The sequence below is a fragment of the Gossypium raimondii genome, chromosome 12 (genome assembly GCF_025698545.1).
Source record: "Gossypium raimondii isolate GPD5lz chromosome 12, ASM2569854v1, whole genome shotgun sequence".
NCBI lineage: Eukaryota > Viridiplantae > Streptophyta > Magnoliopsida > Malvales > Malvaceae > Gossypium > Gossypium raimondii.
Window position 1 is genome coordinate 50,782,006 of NC_068576.1, and position 8,885 is coordinate 50,790,890.

The 8,885-nt window shown below is 35.2% G+C and overlaps 2 protein-coding genes and 2 long non-coding RNA genes across 4 annotated transcripts; 3 read left to right on the forward strand and 1 right to left on the reverse strand.

Annotated features, from left to right (window-relative positions):
• Positions 1-1,053, forward strand: LOC105764884 (uncharacterized). The gene is made up of 2 exons (XR_001124743.2): positions 1-163; positions 294-1,053. It is a non-coding gene; the product is annotated as an uncharacterized LOC105764884 (long non-coding RNA).
• Positions 1,054-3,010: 1,957 nt separating this feature from the next.
• Positions 3,011-5,378, reverse strand: LOC105764882 (hexose carrier protein HEX6). Its single transcript, XM_012583667.2, has 3 exons — positions 5,084-5,378; positions 4,414-4,736; positions 3,011-4,341 (listed from the first exon to the last, which is right to left on the reverse strand). Exons 1-3 carry the CDS (start codon positions 5,211-5,213, stop codon positions 3,268-3,270), a joined length of 1,527 nt encoding a protein of 508 aa, XP_012439121.1. The 5' UTR covers positions 5,214-5,378; the 3' UTR covers positions 3,011-3,267.
• Positions 5,379-5,997: 619 nt separating this feature from the next.
• On the forward strand, positions 5,998-6,907 carry LOC105764885 (uncharacterized). Its single transcript, XR_001124744.2, has 4 exons — positions 5,998-6,143; positions 6,239-6,301; positions 6,392-6,617; positions 6,705-6,907. It is a non-coding gene; the product is annotated as an uncharacterized LOC105764885 (long non-coding RNA).
• Positions 6,908-7,137: 230 nt separating this feature from the next.
• On the forward strand, positions 7,138-8,104 carry LOC105764883 (PLAT domain-containing protein 3). The gene has a single exon (XM_052624666.1). The coding sequence runs from the start codon at positions 7,459-7,461 to the stop codon at positions 7,927-7,929; it is 471 nt and encodes a 156-aa protein (XP_052480626.1). The 5' UTR covers positions 7,138-7,458; the 3' UTR covers positions 7,930-8,104.
• Positions 8,105-8,885: the final 781 nt, after the last annotated feature.

Sequence of the window (8,885 nt, forward strand, 5' to 3'; positions counted from 1 at the left end):
CTTAAAAGCTTTAGAAGAGTTTATCCTTAGATCTGTCTGGTCAAGAGAGCTTCAATCTTAGACTTTAAATATGGTCCATAGAATCAAGATCTAGAAGGTTTCGGTCATCATCTGTTTTGTCAAGTTTCATGGGGCTGAAACATTATCCTCCTCTAATGCAATTGTGAGTATTCACAAATTTTCAGCCGAAGATATTTGTTATCCCATTACTAATGCCTTGAAATCTCCTTAAAAGGATACAAAGTTTTTCACTTCTTCCCTTTTTTTTTTTTTTTGGTTGTTGAATAAGAAAGTGCCTAACATGCCTCAGCTAGAGCTAATATGGGATATCCGACCAACACCCACACCATCAATTAACAACTCCCCGCTAATGGCGTATCCAGCAGCTGCAGAGCAAACGATCGCATCTTGAAATGTTTCGCCACAAAATCCACTATCTTGTTCACTTCCCTGCAGCGCATGTTGGATCTCTACAGTCCACTACCGACCAAGCATCTGTTGCACTGAGTTTCATAGATTCCGCAAACAATTCTCCTCTGGTGTACTGCTCTGTAGCTGGTTAATGGCCTCCAAACTATCACACTCTAGCTCCACAAGCCGATACCCTTGTTGCCAAGTCAAGTGAAGCCCCTCAGCCACCGCCTACAACTCTGCCTGCAAAATTGAACAGAGACCATTATTCCTCCCAAATCTTACTCTCCAACTCCCCCACTCATCCCGATCAATGTCTTTCACTTTGATCATTAATTAATGGAGTTTTCCTATTTTGGGGGAGCCAACTACCATTCTTACCCCACTTCATGCTTCTACTATAATCCAATTTCTTTTACTTGAAAATGAAGCACAGTGTAGAAATGGTGGGGATCTTTGCAAAAAGAAATGGTGGCTAAAATAATGTTCGGAACTGTGGTTACAGTTTTAATCACAAAATTAAAAGTGTTAAAACATAAAGATGCATGCCAAAATTGATTACACAATTCAACCCTAGTCTACGTTGCTCAGAGTAATAATCTACTATCTTTCTTATAGTATAACAAATGATTTAAGTTTTAACATTGGTTTAACTCTTACTAATTTAGCGACATTATCGTTGTATAAAGATTAGATCACTCTCTCACTAAGTTTTCTCCTTGAAAATTTAGTTTTGCAATACAAGAGACTCTCCTGATTGCTTACAAAAATAATGCACACATAAAACGTTCCTAACTTAGAACAAATTTGTGTTCTATCAATCTCTTGGTCTCTCTTAGTTTCTTTAATCTAGGCAAAACTTAAATTTATATACCACTTAAGCTCAGTTTATATAAGAGTCATAATCTAATCACTTTATATAAAGTAAAGCTAAAAATCAACAAAAGATGATAACTTCATAAGAATTTTGATGTAATCCAATGTCTTCACATATAGGAAGTGATTTTACTTTTCTGCAAGTAATTAAACTTGATCCAAAAGAACCAAACTTCAAATCTTGAATTTCAACTCAATTAGTCTTCATGTTTTGGACTCTAACTAGTTTAAATATCTTCAAATAGATAACTCAATATTTAATTTGTCAACTCTAAAATAGACAATAAAATATTGCTTGAAATTGTGGCCACTGTTTTAATCACGAATCTAAAAAAAATTTTTTGCCTTCGAATATATGTCAACACACCTAAATTGTGTAAATCCTTTTTAACAAAGTTGATGATAAAATTAAATGTTTAGATAATAAACGATTCTGTTTGATTGAGTGTTGAAGATTAAAATAGTACAAATATATAATCGAAGTGAAAAAAAATCATTATACATTTATCCATTTATTTTAAGATAATTGGTTATATATAAAATAATTGTTTTGATAGGATAATGAAAGAAAAGGTGAATTTGATAGAAGATTGACTCTCCGCAAAAGTAAAATAAAGAACTACTCTCTTTTTTCTTTTAGTTAAAAGGAAGGAATACAATTAATTATTGATAAACAAAATTACTATTGATCGAAACTGATTGAAGATTATGAGAATGAGGACAAATTGAAGAAGATGGAAATCATTTAAATATTTTGTAATATTATTAATATTTATTTTTGAATTAGGATTTTAATTCGTTTTAGGAAGTTAGATTGTTTTGTTTGTATAAATATAATTTAATTTTAATTATTTTAATTTATCAATCATATAATGCAATGAAATGATCTAATCACATCTTATAATCACTTTGTAAATTAAATATAAATGTATTATATAGTATTTATTTTGATTCTATCATTTTTATAATTGTAGATGTGTGGGATCAACAATGAGGAGATATAATGAGAAAGAAGTGGAGTTTATGAAATTTGGTTCATCCTATCTGGTGGAGAGCCGGAGAATACAGAGAGTGGAAGTATTAGTGGTGAGAGTACGATGGTAGAATGTAGGCTATGATGTTGAAGAGTCCATCCATGCTTTATCATCGTAGGGGTTATTTATAGGCAAAGTCTCGTGTTAGGTGACATTATCATGGCGGATTCGCTGTCAGACCATTATTGTGGGATGCATGGGGAGGATGTCCGTGATTGGAGGAAGATGTCTGTGATGGGACTTGTTGCCATTCCATCTAAATCATGGGACGGAGTAATTAAGCCCACGTGAGATTCGGTGGCCTAAAGAATCACGTTATTAACAAGAGATTGGATGCTTGGGAGGGCGAATGGCGGTATCCTTCCGAAAAGCAAGTGGCTAGTTTCTTTGAGCCAATACAGTCTATCTAATCAGATAATCAAATTAGGGGGCAAAGCTTCTGATGACCACCCGATCTGTAGTGAGTGGAGGGCGCTTCTCAAGTGGCCTATCATGCTACCACGTGTCTCAAGTTGGTAGAGGTCCAACAATAGTGTTATCAGTAGGTCCAGATTGTTGTCACCAGTAAAGTGATCACGTGAAATTTTTTACTTTTTATTCGATCATACGATTAGGACCACGAAAAAGTCTATGTTAACTAAGTTCAATTAATAATAAATTTACATATCAACTAATTCTTAACTCTTAAATTGTAAAAATAGAAGAATCAAATTATATATAAAATTAAAATCAGGGGATTGAATCCTAAATTTCATTATAGTAAAGAGACTAAAAAATCATAATTAGACCAAATGCACTAGAACGATCAAGGTTGGAGGGTTTAAAGTTATACATAGAATTTCAAATTTCTTGTTTTCTCCAACACTTGCTAATCAAACTTGTTTCCCTATTGTTCTCCCTGCAATACAAATAATTTACATGGAAAAATCCCTAGTAAATTCTAATCTCAAACACCTTGAATCTTAATCTTCTCATCTTCTTCCCCAACAATCCCTGCCCAAAACCAATGCTCTTTCCACACATTTTCCATTTGTTCAATGGGAACATTCTTAGTCTCTGGCAACAAATAGTACACAAATGCAGTCATCACTATAACCCATCCCCCAAAGAAGAAGAAAATCCCTGCCTTCAAATGGCAAAGCATGCTTAGAAATGTTTGTGCAACAATGAATGTGAATATAAAGCTGACCGCCACAGTAATACTTTGTCCGGCCGATCGAATCTCTAGCTGATATATCTCACTCGGAACCAACCATCCCAATGGACCCCAAGACCATCCAAAACCCGCTACATATATGCATATCAAGATTATAATTAAATATGCATACCCTTGGCTTACTGTACCATGATCCCCTAGCTGAGTTGCCATGATTCCTCCTATAAGTATCTGTGAGATAAGCATTTGGATTCCCCCGACCATGAATAAGGCTCTTCGCCCAAATTTATCAACGATAAGCATTGATATGAATGTTGATCCGGCTCCGATAACACCGGTTACCACAGAGGAGAGTAGGGAAGCACTTTCACCTATTCCAATTGTTCTGAATAGAAGTGTGGCATAAAATGCAATGACATTGATGCCTGTCACTTGTTGGAAAAATGGTATGGCTATTGCCATTACTAGTTGAGGCCTATACTTTCTTTGTATGATTTTCTTGAATGGGTGTTTGATGGTTTTTGAGATTGAACTTGCTTTGATGAGATCCTCAAGTTCTGCTTCGACATCAGTGGTGCCTCGGACACGTTGCAGCAGCTGTTTAGCCTTGTCATGATCACTGCTACTTTGGATTAGGCTGCTGGGTGTTTCTGGGAGGAAAAGTGCACCTAGTGTTAGGATTGAGGCTGGAACTCCTGCCATGGCTAGGGAAATCCGCCAACCCCAACCGCCTTCAATCTTTTCGGTGCCGAAATTAATAAGGTTAGCTACCAGTGCACCTATGCCAATACTGAACTGGAAGCCATTGTTGATTGCTCCCCTGTATCTAGGCGGTGCCATTTCTGAGAGATACAAAGGGACTGACTGCAGGAAGAAAAAACAATTAAGATTGTGCAGTAAGAATTGGATCAATAATGGAAATGTTAAATAATGTACCTGGTTTGCAAATCCAACCCCAATTCCAAGCAAGATACGACCAAATATCAGCATGTAGACATTGAAAGCTGCACCACCAAGGGCTGAACCAGCAAGGAATGCAGCACCTCCTATCAAGATTGACGGCTTACGACCGAAAACTTTTGTAACTGATGAGGCGAAGAACGTAGCGACTAGCCCAGCTATGTATAGTGAAGATGTAAATGAGGTTAACAGTTGGCTATCAAATTTGCAGTAGTTACTGATTTTGGTGTCCACCTTCATCTTTCTATATACTTCTGGGAAGAACTTCTTGAGAAATGGCTCCATAGATGTCACTCCACCTTCACACAGATAATCATTGTAACTATCTTAAGACATACTAAAAAGAAGACATCAAAGATTATGGCGTGCAGTTTGGCTTCTTGCATGTACAAATTGATGCTATGTCAGTTCAGTTCACTTCAATCAAGAACCCTTTTCACTTCTGGTTATTTTCTCTTTTACTTCAAACTAACAAGAAGACATAAATAAGCAATTAAGCTCATGTTTTAGTGGCTGGACAGAGAGCTTTCAAGCTGACTTTTTAAATCATACTTGTAAGCATGTAAGGTTAGTAAATTTAGCCATAAATCGTCAACGCAAAGAAGGAAATATATATATTATACAAACGAATTTTGCAGAGGCAAACCTGAAATCCCAATATCATAGCCAAAGATGACACCTCCCATGGCAGCCATCATACATGACAGAACAACGAACCAGGTCATCCTACCATTGTATTGCCCACCTCCACCTGTTACTGCCAAAGCAACCGCCATCGCTGAACACAGCTGAGCTTTTGGAAAAGGGGAACCCTACTCAAGTTCCTGACAATTTGGGAGGATATATGGTCACTACAGTGTTGTTTGATTTGGAAGGCCTCAATGAATTATTGGGTTTCAAAGGAAGACAACAAAACAAAACATTACCATCCATCACTTAAATCTTGTAAGAGCATGTGGGGTTTGAATATTCAACAAGAAGCTTGAACCTTGGGAATAATATGAACTTAAAATGTCACCGCATGTTAAATATATATTATCCATTGATGTATAAACTGATGAGCTTAACTTAACTTGCTTGGTTTATGGACAAAACAAATAGAATCTGTCCGGACAGAGTCCCTTAATTATTGGATGATACATATGACATACTATGCTAAATTACTCTTTAAAATGATCGAAACCAATCAGGAACTAATCACATGCCTTTAGTTTCATAATATTTTTTGTTTTTGTATATAATTTATCTCCTTTTCAAATGATGGTAACTGCTGACGTCCAAAATTTTGCAATGAAAACGAGAGATTGTAAATGTAAATTCTAGTGAAAAAAACGTAAGCCTAAGTCGTACCCACTTGGAGTGAATGGGCTAAAACTATACTCTCCACCAAAGAATTGTAACTGGGTCATGACTAATGAGTATAACAGACCAAAAACTCATATAATATATTAGAAGTCGTGGATTCAAACCTTACCCAGAAAAAAATATTATCACAAGCTCTAAACTTCACCATATTTTAGGATAGTATCGAATTTTAAGGCATTAAAGTCTATGTCAGAATTTTGGGGGAAATTAGGAGTGGTGATTTTCTTCCTTTTGAGCACTACTCCACATTAAGTTCTATGGAAATTTCATCTAAAAGATCATCAAATTGGAAAACTCCATTGAAATATTTATTTCACTCTAAACCACTCAGCTTAACCCCAGTAAGCACTTACAACTCATATCATTACTAAATCTTTTTCTCTACCCTTGTTTCTGTTTATATTTTAATCCAGAAGATTTAACTGATAATAAACAGGGGAAGATACCGCAAAGTTGAAGAATAAAAACAGCAGTTTTGCCTCCAGGATCATTAACCATGGTAACCCAGATCTTTCATTTATATGATTGAAATTTAACTTTACTGCTTCAAGTATTAAGGACTGTGCTGTACGTGTTTGAGATTATACAGTGAAGGGAAAGTTGAGTTTTGGGGCAAGAATAATTCTAGGAGGAGGAAGTGGCAGTGTTTTCGGACAAATATTTATTGTGTAAGAAGGAGAGAAGCTGCTAAAGGCTTTCCAATTCCATCTGTGCACGACAGCCGGTCCAATACCAGGGCTCTTGTTTATTTCCACTGAAAAGGTTGCCTTTTGCGGTGAAAGATGGATCAACGTTACTTCCTCTTGCCTTACAAGGTTTAGAATTATTTTCCATTGTTTTCACTTTTCACAATTCAAAACAGTGAATTTAAGTAATGCAATATGTATAAACATGTGCTGCAGGTTTTGGTACCAATAAGGAAGATCAAAAGAGTCAACCAGAGTGAGAACGTGAAGAATCCAGAAGAAAAGTACATAGAAATAGTGATAAGTGGGTTGATTTAATATGGTTGCGTTGGTATTATTTTTTATGTCAATTCTGTTTAATTATTTTTTTTAAAATTATATTCATGTCTCATAAACATGTTAAGCCTAAAATTACTTTATTTAAGAGATAATATTCAAATGATTTTCATTTTGTATCTCATATCGTATAGCTGAGAAATAAATCAAGAGGTTATCGTAATTTTTGTGTTATAATCAGTATTACATAGTTGTAGTTTATTTTCATGTTCATGTCTTTTTTGTTATAATTATATTAGAAATATTACATAATTATATAATTTTAGACATATTTATAATTTATTTTAAATAAATATCATGTTAAAAGTTAACATAGAAATATCAACCAAATCATATACATTGGACGGACAGCATAATTCTAATTATAGTTAATTTTCTCCTCCTTCCTATGTATAAATAAAATACCTGCCTATTTCCATAATCGCACATCTCAAGTGAAAAAGTTGCAGTTCATAAGGAAAGAAAATGAAAGGTGGTCAGTTGGTCTCAATATCTTTTTTTGTTCTACTTTTTTCAGTAGCTGCTAGACCCACCGATGTAAGTATACTTAAAAGGATCCATCTTAAGCTGTTTTTACAATACTTTCTTTTGTCAAGCTGATCTACGCGATGATCTTAATGATTTTTTTTTCCAAATGCAGAATGATTGTGTTTACACGTTGTACGTGAAGACGGGTTGGATGATGAAAGCAGGGACGGACTCGAGGATCAGTGTAGTTCTGGGCGATTCGTTCGGGCGGTCAGTTTGGATTCCAGAACTCCGTTCATGGGGTTTAATGCCATACGCCCACGACTACTTCGAACGTGGCAACCTTGATGTCTTCAGTGGGCGAGGTAGCTGCATCGGCTCTCCCTGCCGCCTCAACTTGACCTCCGATGGCTCGGAGTGGCACCATGGCTGGTACTGCGACTACATCGAGGTCACGTCCACCGGACCTCAACAACCATGCGCCCAGACCGTGTTCTATGTTGATCAGTGGTTGGCCACTGATATTCCCCCTTTCCAGTTAACGGCGTTTCGTGATGGGTGCTATATGCGGGATGAGCCTCGCAAGCGTGGCAGGAATGTGCCTCTCATTGTTGGGAATCCCGAAAGACCTGCTTGATGGCTGCCTTTTGGGTTCAAAATAGTTGCTAATAATGTGGCAGAGATGGCAGTGAGAGGTTTAATTTGGTCCGGTTGTTTCGGAGATCTTTGCATTTTTGGATCTCTAGTAGATATGCTTTTCCTTCTTAGTTCTTTAATCAATTTAAAATAGATAAATGAGTTTTGGATAGTTACACTTGGTTTTTTTTTTCTTTTTATCTCATTATACAAAATTTCTTTAAAAAATCCAAACACATCAAAATTTAAAATTTTCTTTAAAAATCCAAACACATCAAAAATTTAGTTTATTTTCACTTTTATATAGTTTAATGTTTATATATATTTGATAAAAAATATTCGATTTAAAAAAATGCTACATGGTGTTATGTGATTGGTCACCAATTTTTTTAATGTCCATTAGAAAATAGATTAAAAATTTAATTAAGACATATTTTAAGTACTAAATAGGTGTAAATTAAAAATTTAAATGTAAATCTTTTATCACTCCATTAGTGATTTAATCGAAGTTACACTCTAATATTAAATAAAAATATATCGTATAGTTTATTTTAGTTAAATATAATATATTTATATATAACTTTCAGCCTTATTTTATGGAACTAAACGAAAGATTAGATTTTTTTATATATATAATTGGAGGTAAGGAGAAATTGCTAACAACCCAAACTCTCATATTACAATATGATTGGTGGAGAAAGATTAGTTAGTCATAGTTGTTCTAATTTGATAATTTCACATATATATTTTTCAAAAATAAGCCTCAAACAGTGGGCCTTTATGTGTACAAAGGGAAGGAAGAAAGAGGCCAACTTTTATGATTTTATTGAGCGTAAAGCAATGGTCCAACTAGTGTCAGGCTCGATCCGGCCCAATCAAATTAGACTAAAAATGGATTGAAACCACGGACTCGAACCCTTATAGGTGAAGGTTTTTAGGTTTATAGGAATAAAGAAG

Excerpts from the sequence above, each read along its gene's own strand:
- LOC105764883 (XM_052624666.1), top strand. The coding sequence starts at position 7,459 with ATGCAGAATGATTGTGTTTACACGTTGTACGTGAAGACGGGTTGGATG.
- LOC105764882 (XM_012583667.2), bottom strand. The coding sequence starts at position 5,213 with ATGGCGGTTGCTTTGGCAGTAACAGGTGGAGGTGGGCAATACAATGGT. Across the intron at positions 4,737-5,083 it reads CTATGATATTGGGATTTCAG|GTGGAGTGACATCTATGGAG; the intron begins GTTTGCCTCTGC and ends ATCTGTGTGAAG. Across the intron at positions 4,342-4,413 it reads GGGTTGGATTTGCAAACCAG|TCAGTCCCTTTGTATCTCTC; the intron begins GTACATTATTTA and ends TTCTTCCTGCAG.